Genomic DNA, 27915 nt, shown 5'->3' with positions numbered 1-27915 from the left:
TATCTAGACGCTCGAATAAAATCCGGGTTAAACTTTCAAGCTATATTGTAGCTAATTTGCAGTGCATACTTATATATAAAATCATTTAAGTGAAATGAAAAAGACAAAATTAAAAGCATGAAACAGCATTTGTTTTCCTTTTATATAATTTTCTGTTAAGGTAAATAATGAAAGTCTAATTTAACGATGACAATGACCAGTTATACGACCAACGCACAATATACGCCATGAACGGTACATGTAAACACGATCTTTCCAAAAAACAAAATCATTTTTCCGAGTAATCGAGTACCCGAGTACTCGATCGAAAGATTGTCCGAGTACTCGAGTACCAATTTTACTACTCGTTGTCATCCCTAATAATAATGCAATTATGCATATGACATAATGATTTTGATCAAATGTATTATGTTTTAATTTATTTTATTAACATAGTGTATTGTGTCGATGACTTTAAATACCGAATAAACTATAGAAACGGAAGCAACAAAAACCGCGACTCAATTTAGTATGTTAATACCAAAAAACATGCAAAGATTGAAAATAAATCACGGCAAACGTATACAAATACAATGTATTTTTATAAAGTAATATAGTTAGACGTTATGTTAAAATAATTAGTCCACGGTTTTCCGCCTGCATCGAATTACAATGGTTAAGCTGACAATGAAAAAGAGTAACGACCTCACACAATATTAAGGCATATATGTAAATATACTGTAAGCAACATTATGAAATATAATAACACAAACACCAGCTTTGCAAAAACCAAGCGTTGCAAATAGCAAGTAAATTATTACAATGTAAATATTGTCCTGTACACGCTCGACATCCCTGTTGGATAAGTACATGTTATAGTAAAGAACAACTCTGTTATCTTCGGGGAAATAAGCGTAGACGATGGAGCCACAATGTCATATGTATGTCCAGTGTAATAGTCGATATCCAGAATGTCGGTGAATCCTTCTCTGGATCCCACAACGAGGCTGTACACAACTGGAATTTCCGGAAGAGTATCGAATGCCTGTTCCCAGTCGATGTGAATAAGATGCTCGTTTCGAGTTACAAACATAGGGCTTCCTGAAATTATAGTAGTTGCTTGTCCCTGAAGTTTTCATAGTATTATTTAGACAAACAATGGATATTTAGTCTAATATGTCTTACACTCATTTGAGTTGAGAGAACGCTTATCACAAAACACATTAGCTTTAAAAAATAACAGGAGTTATTGTGGTCGCCTGACAGTGTTTCAGTATATTCAAATCCTATTTTTAATTTGCATATTATATATTAAAGATAAATACATTGTAGAGATGAATGCTACCTTTGAAACTACTTCCTCAAAAGTATATGTATGTCTATTTTACATGTTCACAAGTGTCAAATACATATGTACACAATTACTTTATCGACAAAGCCAAAGATAAAACTAATCAGACATTAGTTTTAGCTTTATAATTTTTCTAAATATTTTTATCTAAGTTGTTATTGACACACTGTAGACAACTGCGAAATTACTGTTTATACTAACATTTATGTTTCATTTAGACTTACCAATAGAACAAGTACAATGTTAAAATGTAGCGCAGTCTCTTAATCATATTATTCTGTCCGTGTCACTATTTACACTTGATATGTCGGAACCGCTGTGTAAAACGGTCAGTCTAATCTGAATTTATCATGTAAGAACATTGTTTGTGAATAATACTCGTTGTATTTTAAGTCTCCTCGCAAATGTTTTGTATTTTTTAAGACAAACAGTGTGAACAAACGTATGATATTATGCTATTTCCGAAGCTTCGTTTTGTGAGCATTACAAATGAATTTTATGAGTGTTTAAAATATTATAAATTCCTTTATCAATGTTAAACTTAATTTAGAATACACTTTTCGCTATGGATACGTGAGTAACACGCCAGAAATATTTAAAGCCGTTGTAAAGTACTATATGGTCTTACCTGACAAAGCTGGAGGCTGACTGATAGTGAAAAGGGAAGCATGAACGGCCTCACTTCTATGATGTCCAGTGTTTGTGGCCCTGACGCTTACGTTCAATGTTTCTGTATTGTGTAATGTAAGTCCGCGAGCAGTTGCTACTGTCTTCAAGAGAACATTTGTCCAGTCCACAATAGTGGCATTTTTTTCGTCCGATATGCAATATTCGTAAAAGTCAATACCGGATGTATCTTCGAATCCTGACCAACTGATTTGCACCAAGGATGTATCTGATTGTATTTTAGTCGGGCCTACAGTGAGCGGTATTGTGCTGAACAGACCTTCGTTAACTGGTAGAATATTAACAGTTACTTGGTTTGAAGAAATGAAATCCATGGATACGGTATTTGAAGCTACAGTTTTCGTCGTTGCTAGTTCAACATTATTGACACACTTGATATTGACCCACACCTTATCGCCGTGGTTTAGTTGCAGGAGGTTCGACTCACACGATGACAAAGTATCTGCATACCATTGGTCTTGTACATTGTTATTGTTTGGAAGCATTCCTGCAACAAAATGGAACATTGAGTATGAATTGCATACGTCTTGTTGTATAAAACAAATTGGGGTTAGTTTTTATAAGCTATGTCCATGTTTTAACTATACGCTAGTTCCTGAAGCGTCTAGCGAAATTACTGTTTATACCAACATTTATGTTTCATTTAGACTTACCAATAGAACAAGTACAATGTTTAATATCGCTCTCATCGTCTAGCACATTCCAGATTGCATTAATCTGAACTCTTGAATCGATTTCACCCGACTCATTGACATAGACTACCGTTGCTAAAGCCTCCAGATCAGTGATAATTGGAGAAGTGTGGTCAATAATGATTGGTTCTTTTGACTTGAAAACAGATGTCAGTCCTGCATGGTTCTCAGCAATAACCGTCGTGTACACTTTCATTGCATGCAAAAGGTGGCCTTTAATAATCACACTCATTATATTAGCATGAATGGCAGTTAATCGCTGAATTTGAAACCCTCCAGGTGTAGAACCAGCACCAATATGTACCTGGAATTAAATAATAAAATAGCATAAAGCTCATCACCATTTGTTTTGTATATAAAATACAAAAGCACTTTAAATGAAAAATAACACAGTTATATTACATTCCAAAAATATATAGCTATACATCATGCATAAACCTCCCTTATAGACATTTATACAAACATTCGTTTAGGTCCTTGCCTGGTGCCCATAAACAGGGTTTATTTTTTAAGGATTTTGGACTACTGGGCTTGTCTCTGTATTTCTCATTGTATTATGAACTAATACATAAATAAATACCTAGATAAAACATTACGCTATTCTAATAGGGTTATATGACTAGCTTTAAGTTTAATGAATACAATTTCTATTTCCTACCATTTTCAGATCACTTTCTTTATCCTGAATCATAGCAGTAACATCTACAGAATCATGTCTTATTTGCTGAACATGAAGAGCTTTTGTTTTGTTTTCAATAAAGGACACACATCTTTGTAAATGAATTGTTTCTAGGATGTTTTTGAAATTATTAATATTATTTTCAACACTTATGGTAATATTCTGGGCCCCTTTTTCAATTGACACAAACGTATATGAAAAATCAGCAATTTGTTTATGATTCAGCGCAGTTTGGATTCTGGTCATGAAACGATTGATTTGAAGAATAACTGAGTCTACAAAAGTATTTTTAATGGACCCTTCGATTTTGTATACTTCATCTTTGTCTAATTTTGCAACAACTGTTTTAGTCCAATTATTCTTCGAATCGTCCAACAACTCAGTAACACCCGTGTCTTCAAATTGGTCACAGTTGTAGCCTTTGGGTGGAGAAGAATCGATGATAACTCCTGGGGAAACAATGACATCACTTTCATGTCCCGCGGCATCAATGGCCTTGACCACGCCGTAATAAACGCTTCCAGGCAATAAATTTAAATCCATAAACGTAACACTCGTCTTGAGATAAACTTGTGTAAAATTCGTACTAGAATAAGGAGGCTCATGTTTTTCCCCAACAGCAACATAGTAACTTTTTATTCCTGAACAATGGTCCTGAAACCCATGCCACGAAAGTCCTAGAGATGTGACGGATGATTGGTATGCAACGTTTTTATACGCATTTGTATTATAAACAACGCCATCTGATGGTGGGGTCGTATCGATTATGAATCCGTCCGACGAAACCGAAGTGTGAAGTCCTGCAGTATTCACGGCAGTGACAGTAAAATAGTATCTAACGGCGTGCTCCAAAGTCAGATTACCGATGGAAATATTTGTTTTCAATCCCATATTTTCTGATTTAAATACGTCATCAACTGAAACAAATGTAACATTTTACAACAACAATCTCATTATCAAAACCTTATCAAAACGAAATTAGCTTATTTTGTAAACAATGATTAATGCTAAAGATTTCAACAGCTGCTATTATTATGTACCATTCGGTGAAGCTCCTAAAGCAACCAAGTAATGAAGTATATCGCTTTGCTGCTCACTAAAGACCCCGGACCAACAAGCCGAAATCTGACCGGTCCAATATATGAAGTCAAGGTCTGTTGAACAATCGTCCATTCCTTCGATGATATAGCGTCCTCTACGCACATTTGGGGGAGTTAGATCAATTTTAATAGATTCCGACGTAAATATGGCGAATTTACTTGGTCCATACCAAGTTTTAACGTAAATGTCGTAGAGCTCGTCATGAATAAGAGATCTGTTAATGGGCAAGCAGTGAACAAATTCTTGTCGTAAACCTATATCAACCCAGGGAAACTCCTTTTGTAAATCGAAAATCCCTTCTCCGTGCGGCTGATTATGAATTCCAATACTCCACTCAAATCTATGAATGTCTGGATCCTTTCTCGAGTGTTCGATCTTGGTCCAGTGCCCGGCAAGACAAGCTGATGATGCCGTTAAAGTCAAAGGCTTGGAGTGAAGGCCTCCAAAAACTGCAAACCGTGTCAAGTCGCTATCAGTCGAGTTAAATGCATCAATCTCGACGCAGGACATATTTGTTTCAGCTTCAATACATGGTTTTCCAACAACAGCACATGTGCAGTCCTTGTTGCAAAAATGAACGTCACAAGAGTGCTTCTCTAGTTCGAGTATTCCCCGCTGATTTTCAATATTAACGGAAGACGGCATACTTGACAATGCAAATAGGGATACACGTGCAACCGAGCTGTTTAATCCTACACTGTTTGTAGTCCAGACAGAAACTATAATAAGATCATCAGGTTTTAAAGCTTCTTGAAGTGTGAAATTACCATGTTGTTCAACAGAAGAGTTTTCATGGTTTTGGATAAGGACACCACCGGACAGTTCCTGCTTGCTGAAATATCTTGAAACAGTAACATAATATCTATCTATACCAGACTCTTGATCGTAGAAACCATACCAAGTAATAGAAACATTGGAGTGGAGTCCACTGGTATCTCTATAATTTTCCCAAAACATTTGTGGTTTTAGACCACCCTGATGTGGGGGAGTAGAGTCGATAAGAATATCATTTGTTCTCTCTGTTGAGCATAGGCCTGCTGCGTTACAACTAGTAATAACAATAAAATAAATGTCGCCATTGTGCAGCCAATTACGTCCATCTAAGTTAATAGTGTAGTGTTTTTCTGATCCAATATGTACTCTTTCAAAAGGAGTGTATCCTTCATGATGGGTAAACAGAGATAATTCGTGATTGAGTATCGGGCTTTCGTCATCTAAAAATTCCCAAAACACACTTATAATTGACTTTTCCCATTGAGCGGAGTTGTTCGTTATTGTGTTATACTCAAGCATTATTGAAGGCTTGATTCTGTTGTAAGGTGCAGTTATGTCCACGAGAATCGCATCAGATGCACTTGAAACGTTCATTCCGACTCCATTGAAGGCCCAAACAGTTGCAAAAATAGGCATATTTATTGGCAGAGATATATTCGACTTAATCATATAAGACTGAAGAAGGGCATTGGATGCAGGAACAATATCGCACATGCTTTTCTGACGTCCTAAACACACTTCAAAATGATTAATATCTGACTGAGGATCCTCAAATCCAGCCCATTGTAGTCTCAGTGAAGTACTGCAAATAATATTAAACTATAATTAAGTGATCGTTTGAAAATATCATTAATATTATTGTTTTAATGTTAAAGTGTGTGGACTTGCATGAAAACCGCTTATTAAAATCGTGTTGGATATTTTTATTTTATACTAACTTTAATGGTAAATATCGGCTGTGTCGAACACCAGACCCAGCTTGTACACGGCCCATGATTGGTGGCGAATTGTCTAGTATAATTCCATCTGAGGATTTTTGTGTACAAAGGCCAGCTTTATTACAGCTCTGTATTGTTGTGTAATATTTCTCTCCTGTGATAAACGGACCATTCCACATTATATCTGAAAACCAAGGAAATAAATTCAAAATGTCATATCGTTAAGCGTGCGTTAAGCTGTGTGCTCGTCAACAGGAAACATAAAAAGCTAGCTTAATACACACGAAATAAAGAATACACATTTTAGTGCACCTTGCTTCAAACCAACATCCATGAATGATCGAACGTCTGTAGAGAAGGAGTCTGTTCCGAGCCCTACTTTGTAATATTCTAAGTCGCTTTCAATGTCTGAGAAATCTTTCCAATTTGCACGGATCGTGTATGTGTCGGCTTGATAGTCAAGGTCAGCCTGCAATGTTAAACGTGGAGTGTTTCGCAGTTACTGTTTGAGGAAATGCATGCTTTCCCTGTGTTTTTCATTGCCTTATTTTACTGTCATGCTGGTGTTCTTGATAATATATATTATCCACAATGAGATGGTCACGTGACCTAGTAATCGCGCAAACGGACTAAATTTTATTTAATATATGTACATGAAGTATATCCAATAAAAAAACATAATATACTCTATATATTATAGTTTTGTACATTTCCACATTATTTGATCACCTATTTCAGGATTAAAACTGTTAAAGAACGATATATATGCAAAAAACGAGCCGTTTTGTTTATATCTGACACTAAACGGTAATCGGTTATCGGCTAAACAAAAGTGCCATTTAAAGGTAATCATTCGTCTTTTATAAGAAAGTGACCAGATAACTAGAATACTAGGTTGATTACAAGTGCCGTGGATGGAAGAAGTGTATCTGGCAAGGCGGAGAAATTGATCGGATTAACATACAAACTGCATTGATGTAGATTATCGCCTTATAATACAACTTTTACTAAATATAGTACCCCGCAAAAATGATCATCGTTTCCACCCGCAAGATTATCACTGCACATGAGAGGGATTATTGCTCAACGAAGACGAGCACTTGTATCATGACGTCATTTTCACGAATATAAAAATGGCCGACGAATATCTGGTAGGCAAACATTAATACAAGCAAAGCTTTTAAGGGATTTAAGCAGAACTATCAGTGCAAGGAAAGTGAAATTAGTTTTACCGGTCATGACACCTTCAAAGTTTCAGTATCCTGTAATTCCGGACCGTACCGGATGATTACATCCGGTGAAGGTAAAAAAGCAGTGAGACAAAGACATGTTTTGTTACCTTTTAACTGAGAAATGTTAATAATTCCAATGAAATGGCTATGGTTATCCAAGCCAAGAAACTCATGAAACTTCTCTTAGGCTTGGTGGACTCAAGCAGTGCTCATATATTAAAATGAACGTCAAAATCAGCCGATGTTAAATAAATATTTAAAGTAATTTTGCCGTCTAATACCAAAGCACGCGTGAAAAGGATTGCTATTTTAACTTCCAATTACTCGTTATTTTTAATAGCATTTGCACTTTCAAGCCATTTTGTTATGTTTCATATTTTAACATTAAAGACTTTCTGCTAATTAAAAAATATATGTAAATATACATTTTAATTTTCAAAATCGGTTTAAATATTTGACAACTGACATAACATATGTATTATATAGATTAAGACATGGGTAACAATGACGTTCAGTTGATAATTGACCCATACAAGTACTTACAATTATGCTTCCTACTGGGTCAATTATGAACCGAAGTTCATTGTCAACCATGTATAATTTATCATTATATCAATCAAATATAGCTTAAGCAATTAAGACAATAATATATTAAATTCAAACATTCCAAAAAATCCACCTTGCTTTCCCAGTTTCCATCCAAAACGTGACCTCCATAGGGTGGTGACCTGTCTACGATAAATTGTTTTGACACGATTGCACTCGGGATATCTGCATTGTTTATCGCCTGTAATAATTCAATCACAATATTAACATACTTACATTTTGTTGCATTGGTACACAAATTCATTCTTTCATTCATAGGTTGATACTATTTCTTTCTTTACATTTCCAAAATTTGACAAAAGGTTACCTGCACCAAAATAAAGTATTCATGGCCATCTAGAATATTTAATTCCCGAAGATCAATGTCCAAGATATCTGAGTAATACTTCGCCATAGATAATGTATCCACCATGATGCCACTTGATCCGATTCCGACATTGTAATAACTAATTCCGCTGTGATCGTCATAAAAACCAACAAGTCTTATGTTAATTGTGTCACTGCTGTAATATGCATGTTGTTGGTCAAAGTGAATGATACCCTCCTTTGGTGGTGATGTGTCCGTTACAAACACCGTGGAAACAGCCACTGACGAAAGTTCGAAATGGTCTGATCCTGAAAAAATATTGATGAATGTCTATGTGAAGCATGGTCCTGATTTCCGTATCCTTTTAAGTTGTACATATAACGAAGCAACCTATAACATATTTGTTTTGATATATATTGCAATACCTAGATGACTTGATTGTTTATATATGGCAGTTTTGGTTAAATGAATATATAGTTCGATACTTGAATATTGATTCTTACCGTTGATAGTAAAATAAACAGAGGTGCCATCAGCGATGCCAGGTAGAGATAACATGGCAGCAGTTTCTCCCCCTGTGTTACGGAAAGACATAATATCGTCTCTGTTAGGACTGTTGCCTGTAAAACCAGCATAACGAGTAAATAACGAACGAGAACATATAAACTAAGCAAAACTTTATCGTTATGCTAACGAATCTTTGTTAAATGATTTGAAGTATTTAAAGTTAATAAATAATTTAATTCTTCCTTACACATTGAATAAAAGTTTTCAGAATAACCTGAAACTTATTATAAGAAGGTCACTGCACAAACACGTAGTATTATCGTTTATATGACCGAGTATTATTTGTTGTATCGATACATTAGGAATTAATACGCACCAACGCCGATTGAGTAACGTTGTATGTTATCTGTATATCCTAGTAGAGTAGCGGCTGTTTCTTTATTAAAAGGTTCCCATGTTATAACAACATGATCGATGTCAGGTATATACCCATTGACGTTTTGAACATTTATTTTTCCAGGGATTGGAGCCGTGTTACCTAAAATAAATCCGTCACTGCAAGACCGAATTTCGCCCAATGTTTCAGAAAACCATTCCCTTTCAACAACTGTGGTGTTCGACGAAACACACAAGTAGAATGGTGTATCAAGGAACACATCGGTTTCATTGAAAATAGCAAAACCATCCGTTGTGACCTTTTTCGTTAAACAATCTACATCTGTGTCGCATTCATCGGGTACATGGCGTGATGTCATCAAATACCAAGTAACGTTACGTTCATTCGCATGCATAACTGCTGCGGCTGGCCTTAATTTACTCGTTCCAAAGTCAAGTTCATTGTCATGTAGGATAGTATACATGTCGCCAACATCCGAACTGTGAATGATCTAATAAAGATACAGAAATAAGTCTCAATACGAATATGAAAACGATTGAGGTTTCTTTAATTTGTTTAAGCGACGCCAAAGTGTAAGGGCATTTAAAAATTGAAGGGTTTACCGATTGGATTTGCGTCCAAGATTCCGATCTTGTATCAAAGTCGTAAACAACATTTGCGTCGTAAGTACCAAAATCTAACTTTGTTAGCTTTTTGCAGCTACTCATTAGTTGTCCGCTGATGGAGTATGCTTTAATACAAGCATACGATGAAATATGTCCATGGACGGGCAGTACAACACAGTCTTCAACCTAAGATATAAATACTCATATAAGAAAGTGTTTATAAGTTAAGGATAATGTCATGTTTATTAAGGCAGTGCTCCAAATGTATGACCATTCACACAAGCACTATAGAAAATACATGTATTACAATATGTTCCCGAATATTAACAAACCATATTCTTACCGTTATATCGATAGAGTCATTGGTAATAGATTTCCATGTGAAAAGAGTTCTTCGACCCTCTGCGTCATGAGCTAACGTCCATTGATAGAATGCCGTAACAATATCATTATCCTCAATTGACCAATGTAACTTGACCTGAACGCACGTGCCTCCAAGCAATAGAGATGCTTCGTTTATTCGCAAAACGGGGTTCAAAAGCCGTTCAAAAGAAAACTCATTTGATTGTACCGGTTTCACACATTCCAGTTTTAAACAGACCTGTACTTCAGCAATATACTTCTGGCTGCTTATCAAGTTAAGCTCTTTTAGAATTGCATAACTGCTATCGATTTGCGGTTGGAAAGGTACAACAAACGTCTTTTGCTCTCCTAGGATTGAATCCCTTTCGCTGACGCCAACGCTGTATGCTAGCTCAACGTTTTTATAAAGAGATGCCAGATGCTCAGGAAGAAACTTCCAGCTGACAACTAATTGTTTAGCCTGAGGAAGAACGTTCTGAACTGGGCATAAAGCGAGATAAAAAACCAAAACGTCACGCACAATGGTTTGGTTTTCAACTTCTATGACCAATGCCGGTCTGTTCACAAATGGTCTAATGAATATTCCATTGCCATCTGCTGAGACAATTCCATCGTCTGAAGTTACAACAGCTGTGTATGGAGTGTTGATTATATAACGTTGGCCAACAAGCAGCGGTTTATTAATGGTCACACGCGCTGAGTTGTTTGCTAAGGTAAAATGGTATGTATTTGCAATTTGACTGGTGCAGTCATATCCAATACTGACGGACAGTGAATGCGTTATTTCGTCTTTGTCTAAAACCATTATACCATCAGAAAAAGAAACTGAAACTCCTCCGGTACCGTATGACCTTAACAAGAAAACATATTTGATATGTGGTCGAATATCAATTGAGTGTATGCAATACGAGTTGCTGTTGCTTATGAGTTGGAAATTCAATACGTCATCAGTAGCATTTGAGAGTCCTACTCCTACTTCCAAAGCTAATTTATCCTGGTGTAAGAAACCTTGCCAACTTGCACAAAGCACTTCCTTCGTAAAATGAGCGTCAACGTCCATATTACTGTTTTTCACTGATGGATCTATATCAAATATAACAGTTTGTCCGGGAGGATATCTTGATGAGAGCTGAAAGGGTTGACTCGTTACTGATAGATAATGACCGGCATTGTTATACACATGCATGTTAATGTAAAACTCGAGGTTATTGTCCGTATCTTGTAACTGTAAACTGCGTAGGGGGTATCGAAAGCATCCACCAGAGTACGAAGGGCACGGGGAAGATGTATCCAGACGCCATTCAAGAAACGGTGTTGTAGCAATACCGTTATATGCTGTTGTGTAGAAACATAGCTACAATTATTATCAGATACACATGCAGCAAAATACGATGCTGATTTGCCCATATCAATGATTAATACAAGAGTTAAGTAAAACGTTTACCTACCAATCTGGAAATATATTTGATCGATTTGTGCATTCTGCTCTTCGTCATAGAATGTGTTGCTATCCCATCCAAATACAATGTGCTCAGATTCAACAATAACTTGAGGAAGGGTTCTATTCAGAGGCGGAGTTTGATCAATGAGTACAGGGCCTATTGTTGCGATTCTCTCCAAACCAGCTTTATTGATCACTTTAACGAAAATGTAGAATAATTCGTCAGAACCTAGGCCTTCATGTTTTCGTTTGAAGTAGGTTTTCTTTTGCGTAGACTGATACGCTACAATGGACGGACTCGTTTTTTCGGTAGGACCTACACCTAATCCAACGAAGAAATCATCAATTTGACTTCCGACTTCCTCAATATCCCAAGTGATAAATATTTTATCATTCGGAAGATAGATAAGTATATCGTTTGTATACAAGGGTAAGTGCTCGCAAAGAAACGAAGAAATATCTTGATCCTTCTCTTTTATTTCATGTATCTGATACATTTCGGTAACCTTGTGCGACTCAACATCAGCACCACAAATACTTCGGCAAACGGACGTATTATGAAGCTTTGCTCTTTGCATGTTTGTCTGCATTAAATATACTTCGCCATGCAAACATAGTAGGCTTTCTGATGATTGTCCGTGCTGTAAAGTCATATTTCTAAATTCCGGTGGTGAAAGATCACGGGTAACGCCATCTGAACACACAGGCTTCGAAGGTTCCATGGCATTATTTAGTGCAATAACAGTCACAAATTGCTTCCCGGTAAAAGTTGTAGGGATTCGGACCGATTCTTCGTAGAAAGGAAGCTCCCTAAAAATTGATATACTTCGTACTTCTGTTAAATTGAAAAGATCTTGTGTACTTAGACATTTGTTGGACAACCCAACCCTGTACAGCTTGATGGCGCTTTCGTGGTCTATAAAACCATGCCAGTGCACGAGAATGAAATCGTCACTTGTATAGTCAATATCAGGGGAATCTTCTGGACCTGATAAAGATAATAAGATAAAAATTACACAATAAAAACGATAATAGAACTGCATAATTGGCTTGATTTTAAAAAATACAAACACTATGTTATTTATATTTAGTGTGTTATTAACTAACCTTCGTAAACAACACCTACTGAAGGAGGCGAATCATCAACAAGCACGTCAATGTGTTCCGTTGTGGAAAGTCCAGCCTTGTTTGTGACTTTTAAGGTAAAATAATAGTTCCTGTTGTGATTGCCAATGTGCATGTCCTTTGCATTTAGACGGTTGAGTGGTATTGTGTAGTTAAAAAATGCACATTCACCTATATCCGGACAGTAGCACTGTGCGGATGAGCATGAATCCTGAAACGAATGAATCAGTGCGTTAAAACGAATCGTAAAATGCAAATACAAAATTACTGACAAGTTAGATATATTAATTATTAAATAATATATATATAAATTTATACATATACTTACATTAATAGAAAAAACAGCAAGGTGCTCACTGAGTAGCTCGGTCATTGTGTCCGCTATTCCAAATGTCCAATGTATTTTAGATAAGCCACTATGTGGATCAAGTGCATCAAACGTCATCTTCATTTTGGAAAGGTCCGTGCTATTATGGACATACAGCATTTTGTATCCATCTCTCTCAAGCCAAATGTTGTTGAGGTGTGGCGCTGAGCGATCAATAAATACAGTTCGGTTATCGTTAAGGCTATTTCCAACTATATCAATAGCCTTTACTTTCAGTGTGTATGTTTGTCCGTCTTTAACATTCAAATCAATGCAAAATGATTGATTCGTGAATGAAGGGACATGTTTTTCTACAGAGAATGAGCCATGATTCTTGCTCCAAGAAACAACGTATGCTATAATACCGTATACATTTGTTGTTCCAGATACAGGTATTTCTCCCGTTGTTTGCTCGTATAAGCCTGTAATGAGACCGTGCGGGTCGGGTTCAATTGGATTCAGTAGTTCATTGTGTATGTAGAAATCGTTGTAAAAGTAATCTTTCCAGCTTATGCAGACATCGTTGTGATGGGTTTGCCAGGTGTAATCTGTATCAGGGGACGATGATGTAAATCTGAAAGGCTTTTCATTCCAGATTTGAATAGACGAAGTGTTATCATAGAGAATAAAACGGCGACACTGTCGAACATTGTCTGCAACATCCTTCACCTCAAGTGTTAAACAATAGAGCCTTGGTGCGTCTGAAGTAAGATTAAGATACATGTTTGTGACTGTGTGGTTTACCTTTGTGCTTAAAACGTTGGTTGTGTAATCTACCTTAAGTGTCCCCTTCGATGGCAAAACCTCATTTACCCGAATTTCGTAGCTCTCAATGGATGAAGCGGTGCGCGAAACTCCTCCTTGAGGAACGGGATCCACCCAACCGTCAAACTCGACCTTGTGGAAATATGCCTGCGTTATACGTTTGTCGAACTGGAGAGGATCATCAGAGTCACATGTCGATAGTTTTGAACAGTGTTCAGGTGGCTGGCTGTCATAGCGATAGCACACTGTTCGTTGTTCTACATTTTGTCGGTAAGGTTTAGCGCTCTGAACAGTGTGGGTTCTTGTATCTCTGCCTTTCAAGTAACCACCACCTTTTACCTCGTATTTCAAACACAACCTGTTTACAAATATCAAATAATAGTATTTTGTTATGGATGGGTATTTTTGTAAAAGTCAAAACTGTTGTCCCGAGGCGGAAGGAATGGCAACTGAACTATTGACCGAGGCAGAAAGAGCATGAATTAACTGTATAATTACTTGTTTAAAAGTGTATCGAATCAAAAAAGGCAATTAGTGTTTTCGTTGCCGTCTAGAAATACATTTTGGAATTAGGTCATAGCGCGTGAAGGAAAGATTTTATACTTTTGACCGGGGATTTGTTCAATCCAAGAAAAAGAAAAACTTAAATGTAAAACAGCAAACATAAATGTATTGTATAACAAATCAGGGAACACTAAAATTTAATTCCTTACTTTTGACATTTTCAATCAATTGTTTTCGATGCCAATAAATATAATGATGTAAAAAAAACAAAAATAAACTTACGCCTGGCCATTTTCGAATGTGTGTGAAGTCGTTAGAGTATCTTTATCGTGATGCACGCTCTTAACAGACCGACTCGAGTAGGTAAGTCGTCTGTTTGTTGATAAAGTGGTGATCGAATCTGTAACAAATACAGTCAAATAGTATGTCATTACTTACCTTATTAATGATATAAAACATTTGGCTGTATTTAATTTCGGTGTTATCAAGCCCTTATAATGTTACATTTACAGACAGTCTGGCATCGTTCTAAGAATACACACTGGGATTAAAGTGTTCACATATTTTCTTAAACTATATTATGTAATTCAGCTGAAAAAATGAGCTTTACCAACATATTTTTATACGCAAATTTAAAATATACACTTCAGTGCACTTCTATTTTATTGACTTGAAATTACGAACGAAAATGATAAAATCTATATATGTATGGAAATTCTGCATCTAATATATTAGACACATACCTGATACGGATTGGCGTTGTATATATACTGTTGCGTCCGTTATTCCGAAGTTGTGTTCAGCAATATATGGGCTTTTCAAATAGCTGGGAATGTAAATTGTGTATTCAGAGCTTAAATCAAACTTCACCATCGTCGGCTGATAGTTTCCATACATATCTTGTAAATACTGACACGCGGTTGAACTACTCGATGATGTTGTTCTCTTCTTTTCACCGTTTGGTCCAATGACCACAGTGTCACATGTTAAGATTGATGGTTTCTTAGTTGGTTGACATGATGTTTCCCAAGAATATGAAACTCTGTTAAACCCCGCTGCGCACGAGCAATACTTGGTAAGACCATCTGTGCAGCTCCCTGGCCAACAGTAGTGATTGTTCCAGGAACACATCCCTAAATGACATGTTGAAATTATATTAATACAGATATGACTCATTCGATTCTTAAGCCAAGTCATTTGTTGACTACCTGTTTATACGACACATTCTGTGAAAAGAAAACGATTTTTGTAACAAATAGTTTGGGATATTTTCATAATGGATTTATTGGTCCATATATTTCTAACGTTTATAGAATATATATATATATATATATATTCAAACCTAAGTAATTATTTTGTCATCTCATGTTGATGTTAAATGATATATCCTTACGCTGGCATTCTTTGCCGCCGTTGTACCGCTTGAAGAAGACATTGTTGTTGTTACACGACTCGCATTTGACGTTATTGTAGGTTGTGCAACTTCTGCGTTCACACTCGTCGATTGATGGACATACTTAAAAGAGAAATACTTATTTTCAAAATTAGTAACAATATCACATACTAGAACCATAACACAACAATTGAATGCGTCGTTCTTGTGTGTCATAAATTATGCGTTGGCGCCTAAACTATTCCGTTCGGACTTGATGATACCTGTGGCACTTTAAGACATATAAGGACATTTTCGTATTACAGACATTCTTTTTTTTCAAATCCTTGTGAAATAAGGTGCATATCAAACTTTATTCTCAAGAAATTCACAGGGCAGAATACATTTTTTATCAAAAAAAAATAATTATGAAAGTGCATGTGGGAAGCAATTGAGAACGTTATGTCTATTTTATACTATTAGTAGCCATTCTATAATCTATTTAAAACAATTATGCATGTTTTAATGGGGTAAAGTCAAGAGTAATAGTCAAATATTACTTCCTGGAAAATTAATACGACGGGAATTCTTTCTTTGTTTATTAAATTGTTCTTTTAAACTAAACCATATCATTGAGAATGTACAAGTTGTTTTACTACGTATCTTTGTATTTGATAATCAAAGATGGTGTATATCACAATTTTATCCCATTGTGTATCAAAGTTTACTTCCTAAATATTAGATTGAATTTTGTTAATTTTCGATTATTGTAACCTCAACTCGATTTCTAAACGATACATCTTTAGGCTAGCGTGTTATGATATGTTTTATAATAGATACATAAAATAAATAAACTGTCATAATTCTCATCCTTAGGCTAGCTTGTTATGATATATTCTAAGTGTTGACTTATAAACACTTGTTTCAATCAATTAAACGTTTTATGTAGATACAGATGTAATGTTGTAGGATTAAAATGATCGTTAACAAATACTTATTATTGCTAATTCAAATGTATTAAATTACATCTCAAAAGAATACTATCTACTGGTCTAAGATCTGACCACGCAATAGTATCTTTTGATATAAATTCTCAACAGAACTGCGTTGTCCAGGATATTTCAATCTAAATAAATCAGTTATACTTGATGATAATTACCAAAAAGAAATTTAAACAATGTTACAGAACTCGTTGAATTTAATAAAGAATCCAACCCTAACGCACTGTGGGAATTATTAAAGGTACTGATAGAAATTATACTTTTGAAAATTGTTGTTCTTTTAGAAAGACAAAAGTAGCGTTTGAAGGAAAATGGTTGATTAATAATATTGAAGAACTTGAATTTTGAATAAGGAACACTGTTACTGATAACACTACTTTAGATACTGTAACAGCAATGATGAATCGTTTAGGAAAAACACAGGGTTTATATATAAGATCAAGGTAGCTCAAGTTGATGGTATGGATAAGAACTCAAAACATTTGTCAAAGCTAGAGAAAAAAATGTGAAACTAAACCCTTAACATGACCATCTGCAAATGTTAAGGATGTTTTACTAAACCATACAAACCATTTTTACAGTACACTCTATTAACATGACAATATGGATGATGACATACAAATGAACTATTGGTTGAACCCCATAATGTAACGCAATCAAATGGCACACCGAAACAATCGTGTGAGGATTTAATGACGAAAACAGAAATTGCAACAGCCCTATTAGATATGCAACATAACAAGAGCCCAGGATCCGATGGAATTACAACAGAGTTTTATAAAATATTTTGACAGGATCTGAAAGGTTACCTGCATTATTCTAGCAATAACTCTTTCGAAAACCCTGAAATAACTATACAATCAATGTATCGTTAATTTTATTCTTAAAAACAAACAAAGATCTATCATCATTTAATAACTGGAAACCATAAAGCTTGTCTAATTAGACGATTGATAATTTAAAGGAAAATACTAATCAAGAATTGCTATTATTTTTAGTCTTTGAAAAAGCATTAGCCAGTTTAGATCACATTTTATTAATAAATACACTTGATCTCTTCAATTTTGACTGGTTTAAGTATGACGTTCTTCAAATTACTTTTTGTCCGATTTCGAATATATATTCATATGAAAAACTACAGAAACAAATCAGTGATTTAAAGCTTTAAACATATACTCCGTTCAATAGCACAGGGTCAACGCCAATGAAACAACCAGTAAAAAAACACATTCATAAACCAGAAACACGGAACAACATAAAACTCCACAAACAACACACTACACATATGAATGTAACTTTAATAAGAGTATTTATCAGCCAGTCTTGTATGTGTATTTGCCTCGATTCTTTTCTGTTTTGAACCAGAAACAAAAAGTATGAACAGTCAAGTGTAAAGAGTAGATAGAAATGTATTGTCAACAAACTATTGTTGAAATATGATAACGCGGCCACGAAACGCTGACTAGTCATTTAAGTTCCTACGGAAGTCACTTTATCATGCAATTATTCATTTTCCTAGATTTTAAACAAATTTTGCGGTGCCTTGAAAGCGAGCCGTTACAAAAAGTTCTAGACCACTCCGACCAAGATTCTCAACGCAAGATTGATTATAGGATAGGAAAATGCAAATTGGTTCATAACATACTAAATGAATTGCATGCGTGGCCATCTTAAAATAAAATGATGAAACATTTATATAACCGAGTCTCCACGTACGATTACGATAATATATGTAAGCAACGCGACCAACAATCACGTTATATATCGAATATCATTACCGAGCATAAACATAGCACTTGAGCTATTGAAAATCACTTGTTATTAAGCTGATTGGCATGATTTTGCGACAAAGAAAAGTTGCATTATTAAAACACAATGTTGAATGAATGCAAACTACCTGCCAAAATAGATGACAACTCACAGAAGTATATGCCATGCATTGCGGAAGATATAGTTGCCGATTATTGCTACAAATGTGCCAACATGACCTAAACCAATCATCAGAATGGTACTGACAATTTGCTTGAGGTTTTCAAAATATGCCATCTTGAACATATTTTGTACAAATCTGTATAATGACAATACAATTATTAACTCAGAAAGCGCTTATGTTTTAAAAAGGCCATTATACGTATGCCATTATTATTGCAATAACAAAAATTACTTCAAGCCAGTTCACGTCAAGTTATTAAGAACACACAATTTGAACAAGCTTTGTAGGGAACCATAATCTTATGTTAAATATTGCCATGTAAGGACTGGAGAAGATTTTCCAAACTGTCATTCATTTTGTTTTTATGAAGAAGAGGCCAAGTATATCACTCACTTGGGTAAATGTTTGATAAATTGCAATTTGTTTGTGATCTACTACTACTACTACACTACTACTACTACTACTACTACTACTACTACTGCTACTGCTACTGCTACTGCTACTGCTACTTCTACTTCAACTTCTACTGTTACTGCTTCTACTTATAATTATAAATAATTCTGAATTTTGTATTTCGACGCACCAATTTAGTTTGCGAATTTAATACTTATTTATTCTTAACCAAATCATCAAGCCATATTTTCGTATACACAAAACATTTATCATGCTGTTGAGTGGTTGTCCTTTTTTCACCTATGATATTGTTTCATGGGAGAGTGGAGTTGCTAATCGGACATGACAAAGCTATCCCAAGTGAAATAAGGAAGTGTTTGTTATTGGTTTAATGCAAACCAACTTTATATACTTGAGTGTAAAGTGCTCGAGAGAGAAAGAGAGAGTTTTAAGCCCCTTAAGGAAACACTTCAGATGTACAATAAGTTAATACAATTGTAAAAAAGATATACTAAACGATGAATTATGGTTCTGAAAAAATAGTGATATAATGAATTATAGAAAATTATCGATAATAAATTCTAACAACTAAACACAGTTGAACACTCACTGATGGATACACGAAAAAGCAAGTGTTTAATGGATATGATAAATTTAAAATGCATTTATCAAAATAACTCTTGAACTATTGAGTGGGCACAAGGCCGAAAGGTGTCCACACAAAGTTTTTATAGATCGCATGGTTCGAGGCCCGTATCAATAACTCGAGACACAATTATCTGAATAATTCTAAGGATTCTTGACGCAGCAGGCATTGTTAAGAAAATGCTACATGATCGATTTGGGCACAACAAGACAGGCCATAAGCGGAAAACATCTGCTTTTACAGCCTAACAATCAGAAGGTTTGGGGCCATATCAAAAGTGATGTATACTCAACCACATGACAGGGATCTATATGCTCTAAACGCTAATCAATGTAAACATTCGAGCTATTTGGATGAACAACCAACAGTGTTGAGCCCGTCGCCATATATATCTGCTTGAATGAAATCGATGAATTTTAATGAAACTTGTTTTACTGGCGTTTCAGACCACATGCCAGCTACTTGAGATCATGTGTACAAAGTTATTTGAAATTCCTACATCCCAGGTGAAAGCCTGCATAATCAAAAAGACAAAATATATTTTTAACCAATAAACATCCCATGTGATATATACTTGGATACCTGCTGATATAGGTGTTGCAGTAACATGTAAATGTAACAATCACCTGTGAGCGTTGACATGACCTTCGATCTTCCGCCATGGGTACAGCTCGAGAAAGGAAGGCTTCTTATGTCAAACATTTCTGCCAAGTTATTCTTAGATTCCCCTATGTATTGCCTAAGTACAGCCTGGACACGAACTGTTTGCACCCAGCCTGCCTGCCCATATCTAATTACCTACGTTTTCTGTCTGATAATATCGTTGACGAAACCATTCGTAAATTTAAGGAAAATACGGCAACATCACATATGATGAAAACATATGACGTAGTTACCCGGTGGATGATAATAGAGGACTTAGGCAATAGCAACACTAACTACACATTACAATGATTAAAATCATTAAGTGTTCAATACAGTAGGACCGACATCACCTACATAAAAAGAAACTTTAAGAAACTTGTCAAATTATTCATATGTGATTTGTAGGGAATCTAATAAAATACCCGACGGAAAAAATAAACAAAATACTACAAGCATTTATAATTGGTCATTTCAACCCCTATGTTAAGTAGAATATCATTTTAAATGTTTTAATTCTACGTATCTATTTGGCGTTTTCAATAGTTTATAACAATGGCATGTTGCATGAGACACACCTTTGAACTAATACGACGGGCCCAACAAACCTAATAATCTAACTCAACACTGGTTAATAAGAGTTAAATAAGGAAGTTTAAAAGTTTAGATAAATCATAAACCAAACTAACCCACGCTTTAATTTGAAATAGACTTCAACTCGCATGAAAACATAGTAAGGAGTAATACATGCTTACAACCTTTGTTGCATGATATTTTTAAGAAAACGAAAGGAAATAAGATAATTAAATGCTTGGTTAAATATTACTAACATAATTGAAAATTTACTTGACATTGGAACAACCGCTAAACTCAAAACTGTTAAATTAATTTGAAACAAGTTCGGAAATGCCATTGAAGAAGTTTAAACATTTCCAAATATGTAGGTAAATCTATAAATTAATACCTTATTTGGCAAACATTCACGACATGAAACGATTAAATGAAATTAATATATTTCTACAAATACTACAAAGGCGATTTACATTACAGATCAATAATACAATTATAATTTACCATAAATGGTTGATATATTTATGCACACACACTATTTAACAATGGTTTCAACCATCTTAAAAATTGTTTGTGTTCTTATCTCACATTGCTCTATAAAGAAATATGTATTAATATCGGATGTGATAATGTAAAACACAGCTGTGAGATTGATTTTACAAGGCATTGTTCTTAGCACAGTAATTAATGCATTTATATTGCATTCTCTTGTTAATAAACAATTATCTACACGTGGTAAAAAGTTATACGTGGCCTATGTGGACTTCCAAAAAGCATTTGATGTTGTAAACAGAGTCAAGTTATTTAATGTCATGTCGACCAACGGTATACATGGAAAACTTTATTCCTCATTTCGAGCTATGTATTTGTCAGTGAAGGGGAGGGTTCGCGCAAATCATGGAACATTGTCTGAAAGTTTTAACTGCCCTCTTGGTTTGAGGCAAGGATGTATAGCGTCACCTGTTTTATTCATTCTCTTCATAAATGAATTTATCAAGCTTATTGAACCTCCGGCATTTAATGGTATACAGCTATTTCCAGACACTACCCAGATAAACTCTGTGTTCTTTGCAGATGGCTTGGCTTTGCTTGCTGACACTCGGTGTGGTCTACAACGCCTTTTAAATGCACTAAGTGAATTTTGTTATCAGTTTGGTTTAAATGTCAATATTAAGAAAACTAAAATTATGGTTTTTAAGAATGGAGGTACCTTGTCTAAATTTGAGAAGTGGAACTATAGAGGGACGTTATTAGATGTTGTAAATGATTTTATATATGTCGGGGTACTACTTACAAGACAATTATCTTTAAATAGGATGGCGTCAGATCAAGCTTTAAAATCAAAACGAGTGTTGCTAACTGTTTTATCTAGACTATATGACTATGGACAAATGAATAAATCTACATTTTTCAAAATATTTGATACTAAAGTTGTCCCAGTCTTGTTATATGGTGCAGAAATTTGGGGTGCAGAAAGGATGGTACCAACAGAACAATTACAACTATATGCCTGCAAACGTTATATGTTCATACCAAAACATACGATGAACTTTCCGGTGCTTGGTGATTGTGGACGTTTTCCCATGTTTATTATCGCTATAAAGCGTGTTTTGAAATATTGGATGAGAATAATTAAACTTCCTAATTATAGATTTGTTAGGAAAGATGAGAATAATTAAACTTTCTAATTATAGATTTGTTAGGAAAGCATATGATTAATTATATTTGCAAGACCAAATTGGCAACAGAAATTGGGTAACCAATGTAAGGAACATTTTATGTCAAAATGGTTATAACTATGTGTGGTTAGAGCAAAATGTGAACAATGAAAAACTGTTTATATCACGTATTATACAAACATTGAAAGACCAGTACTTGCAGGAATGGCGTTCTGCAGTTATTGACAGTCCTAAGTTAACTTATTACTCTTTGTTCAAAGATAATTTGTGTCATGAAAATTATTTAGACATTGTAAAAATAAGAAAATTTAGAAATGCGATTGCATGTTTCCGTTGTTCTTCTCATGACTTAGAAATCGAAAGGGGTAGATATATAAGCACCCCAAGGGACAGACGCATATGCAAACTCTGCAATATAGAACCAGAAACTGAGTACCATTTTATGTTTAAGTGCCAACACTACAATGATTTAAGGTTGAAATACCTGCCTAGTAAATATTATAATGATCCCACTGTTAACAAATTTACTGTACTGATGTCTTCAAGAAATGAACAAATTGTATTAAATGTATTTTTGTTCATATTTTATGCTATGAAATATAGGAAGTTGTATTTAACAGATAATAATTAAATGCATAATGTTATATATGTGCCTTTATGTATACTTCTGTTGTGTATTAGAAAAATGTTTTCTTAACAGTTGGAAATATACATGGTATATCACGAGAATTACAGTAGTAGTACTCTATATGTTGAAGCATTTTAGTCATGTATTTAGTTTCCCTCATTTCATGTATTATTAATGGCATAATTATGACCATAGTTTGAAAATTACCATACTATTTTAGTATCTAGTACTATCTAACATCAGATTGTCTTGAATTTAATACCTAATATTATAATATTTCAACTCAGAGATCCACATAGTAATGCTACAAAGGTCATAAATATGATTTGATGCAATATAATACACTTTTTATGTTGAAGTTAGCCGAATGTTTTATATATTAATATATATATATATAGGTCTTAAATATATATTGTTTCCTATTGACAATCTATTTCTTCGTTTCGAATAGGCTGTCGGATAAAGGATATAATTCCATGCATTAATGGTGTCTTACCGTTAGGTTATGTTGTCATAGTTGTTCTGTTAATCAGTTCAAATATCAAATAAGTCTATCTGTGTTATATACATTTTATGACATGTGTTCTAGTAAAATAACAATAAGACAAGATAAGTCTTGTTTTCAACAATACCATTTACAAATTTTCATATTTATAATTATGGAAAATCAATATGTGTATATGTCTGTAAATTTACTTAAACAACATTAAACAACCTAATTACAATTGTTATTATATTTGTTTTAACAATTCCTCTTCACCATATCTATATAATTGCATTAAATTGAATGTTGTTTTATATTGTTGAATGTATATTGTATGTAAATCCAGACAAACATTTTGAGCATATTATACTAGTATTAAAATACAAACACCTTAGTTGTACAATTAAAATCTCTTAAGTATTGGTAAATGTATTATAATTATATTCCTGGCATTTAAATACGTAATAAACAGATATATAATAATTAATTATTGATAAGACTTGGTTGATTCACATAGTCAATTCTAATAACTTTTATTTGACAGTTCTAACATTATTTATTTATTATTGAACCATGTTTATTATCAACTATTATTTGCTTGCAATGTAATATTTGTGTAAAGCTGTATCTTAGAAGTTTGAATATTAACATTGTCATAACCCTTTTCCAATCATTGTGTACATATATGTATCTGTATAATATCTTGTCTTGGGCCGGAGGCCTTTATCAATTAAATAAATTGAATTGAATTGAATTACATTCTGAGCTATTTTAATGAAACAAGATTCACACTTCTTAGACTTTGGTTTTCTTCCACATCTTAATTGTAAGCTTTCTCAGACCGGACATTTCTCATATTCACCCCATGCACACCAATCTGAAATATATGCACACAATCTGCGAGTGATCTGCTTAGTTATGACTTCTAAGGATTAGACTATTGTATGTTGTAAATTTAAAATGCATGCAGACCAATAGTCGTTGTTGAAAGATGTACAAATTATATTCATGTTCGTGCTTAATGTATTTATTTTTATTAACATAATTTAATAAACCAATGAGAACGATAAATGGAAACTCAGATACCGAAGAAATATAATATGAACATTAAATAAGGCCTTGATCTTATTTCTTTATAACTTCGTCATTTAGTGCAATTTAGTGCAATTCTTCTGAAATATTAAACACACAATATTTCGATAAAATAATTCAGGCCATTATTAAATCAATTGGTAATACATGATACGTCTAATTATATGTATCTTTGATTTGCAAATTATTCAAATGCTGAATTTCATCTTAACGCGCGTAAAACGATTTCATTGTAATAGGCGAAATTTAGGAATATGCAACGCACTGCACCAATAACTTTCTTAATATCGGTATTCACATTTTTAGCCCTAACACAACGCTTCTAGAACACGCCTTTACATTTTTGTTTTTAAAAAGAAGACATATCAAGTCAATAATTTGCTTGATGACTCATATACAAAAAACAAAACAACAAAACAGAGACCAAATAATACACCGAAAAACACCATATACAAAAAAAACAAACAAAAACGCTCATTATAATTGACAATGTCTTTCAAATTAAAAATGATTTTTCTATATAAAACTGAAATATTGAAAACACATGCAGTCAAAACACAAAATAAGCCTCTGTTGATCAGGATAAATAACATATCTCTGCATTTGTTTACTAACATATGTGTCGCATTTAAATTAGGATACTTTTAATGCTACAATATTCATTTCTATCTAAATACCATCATAACAATCGTTGTTTTCGATGAAGAAAAGTCATCACAAAAGACACAAAAGTAAATACTCACACGTGCAACCTCTATTATAACCCAAACTATAATACGGGTCGCTACATTTGTCACAACGGATACCATCCGGGGATCCTCCACAGTGGTGTTCGTAACTGGGACAATGGGCGATGTAATTTCTACTGCAATCTACAAGAATTAAGAACAATATCTTTCACGTTCCTCAGGTACTGTGTACATTAAAGTGAAACAGTTTCAACACAGTTCATGTTTTATTTCATACGGAACAATGCGATGCTATTGCATGACCTGCATGACGGATAGAATCATTCAATAAAAATATATACAAAATAAACACAAAATAGTTGTTCAATAATTGAAACATATTTAGTCAATAAAATGTGTATGGACTAGATCTTTGAAACTACTTAAATAACTAAATAATAAATAGTTCATGACTCAAAACTATATAAGTGCAAATAAAATTGTACATGAAACATTTTAAAACATAACTTTTTCAATAAGATTTGATTTCGCAGTGTATTTTTATGCAGTAGATCTGTAAATTTGAGTGAGGTAAAAATAGTAATAGGTATGATTGGCGATGATGGGAAATCGGGTTTATTGCAACAAGGAATTCCATTGTCTTGTCGAATTCAATATTGCAGCTGACATGATTACAACGTGATTCCAGGAAACAAAATCACAGTGTCTTGATGACAGGAGCTCATAAAAGTGCCAAAAAGTGTTTTTATTAAAAAAATATCTTTCTCATAAAAGTGCCAAAATTTGTCAGCTTCATAAGTATTTTTATTAAAATATGTCTTTCTTATAGAACAAGTACATATTTTTGCATTTTATTCATCATTATATCTATTGAATAAAGATATTGCAATTATAGAACACATATATTATTTGTTAAGTTCGTATATGTTTTATTGAATAAATATATTTCACATATAATATTGCAAAATTGTCATGCCATATGCTGAGCAAAGTATTCAGATAGCAATTAAATGACAATTTGCCCTCAGTACAAATGATTAACGGTGTATATTGATTATAATATATACGTTTTGCAAGTTAATTTACATTTAACCTGTTTGTTAGTTGTATAGTTGGTAGTTAAATTGTTTACCTTCACAACACCTCCCACTTCTCCAGCTAGAACAATGACATCGCCCGTCATAATAATCGTACCCATTTCGACAGAACTCATTGCAATTTTCATGGAAACGCCTATTTATTTTCCAGACACACGATCTACAAACCCGTGATCTAGACCCCCCACCACAGTCTTCCGAACAGCCGCCCCAATCAGGACAAATACTGTAGTGGCCCGGAGTACAGCTTTCTACAATATCATAACAATGATATTTTTGTTCATTTTATATGTGAATATCGACATGAAAAACTACAGAAACAAGACCAGTATTCGAAAGCCTTAACGTTAACACCTGCAAATATCAAACTAAAGTGAGGTTCACGAATCGATGTATAATTGCATTCAAGGTACAAATGTGGGAACTTCATATTAGATATCGAGTTTTGGACAATGAGCAGCCAAGTTATGACAACTTGCAGACGTTCTTAGATAATATATTTCAATAAAAAGAGCAAGGTTTTAAAATGACACATTTTTGAAATTATGATATTTTTATACGAACCCACAAGAAGAAAACTGTTCAGCATAAATGCTATCCTGAAAAACGACGTTAGTCATATATATGTATACATACATACTTTCAACATTTTATAACGATATTTATTTGACAAATGTTTGTGGATTTAAAACATATGTAAGGATAAGCCAGTAATATATTAACTTAATGTTTTAGATTCAAACACAGATCTAGATATTAACAAGACTTGTACATTGCCGACAGTGTGATATTTTGATATCAATTCATATTATAATTTCTTTGTAGTTTCTAACGCAACACGAAAATGAATGAATATCAATACTAGCCGACTTACCATCTGATTGACGGTGCACATAAGTAGAACAATTGTAATTGATAAACCATTGCGTCCGTTCAAACTGTTAAATAAACAATAGTTAAACATGAGTAATATTCAGTTGAAGAAAGCTCCTTTATCAGGTTCCATACTAATTTATTAATTAAATACAGCACATGTAAAACAGGGACAGTAATATTTCTGTGTTAAGATATAATATAAAATATAAAATACTAAAAGAGGCAAAAATTTGACTTACATTAAACAAAGCCACACATAATTCCGTCTGACGTACACATTTAAGATAATTTATAAGAGATATTGATCACTGTGACACTGCTTTTAATCCGTTCTCTGAAAGAGGAAGATACTTGATATAACTTACTTGCATCCCCTTGAACGTGCAGCCAATA

The 27915-nt window shown here is 34.0% G+C and overlaps 1 protein-coding gene across 1 annotated transcript; it reads right to left on the bottom strand.

The window, feature by feature from the left end:
* Positions 1-27837, bottom strand: LOC128223856 (uncharacterized). Its single transcript, XM_052933285.1, has 24 exons — positions 27762-27837; positions 27521-27584; positions 27211-27245; positions 26682-26897; positions 25604-25732; positions 15814-15936; positions 15164-15553; positions 14703-14820; positions 13113-14274; positions 12767-12995; positions 11667-12647; positions 10199-11553; positions 9853-10041; positions 9230-9740; positions 8850-8966; positions 8347-8654; positions 8113-8220; positions 6514-6670; positions 6202-6385; positions 4429-6065; positions 3368-4305; positions 2671-3013; positions 1959-2504; positions 1-1080 (listed from the first exon to the last, which is right to left on the bottom strand). Exons 2-24 carry the CDS (start codon positions 27568-27570, stop codon positions 797-799), a joined length of 10110 nt encoding a protein of 3369 aa, XP_052789245.1. The 5' UTR covers positions 27571-27584; positions 27762-27837; the 3' UTR covers positions 1-796.
* Positions 27838-27915: the final 78 nt, after the last annotated feature.

Source organism: Mya arenaria, chromosome 17 (assembly GCF_026914265.1).
Source record: "Mya arenaria isolate MELC-2E11 chromosome 17, ASM2691426v1".
NCBI lineage: Eukaryota > Metazoa > Mollusca > Bivalvia > Myida > Myidae > Mya > Mya arenaria.
The sequence above is the reverse complement of the archived record's forward strand: the minus strand, read 5'-3'. Positions and strand labels throughout refer to the sequence as shown.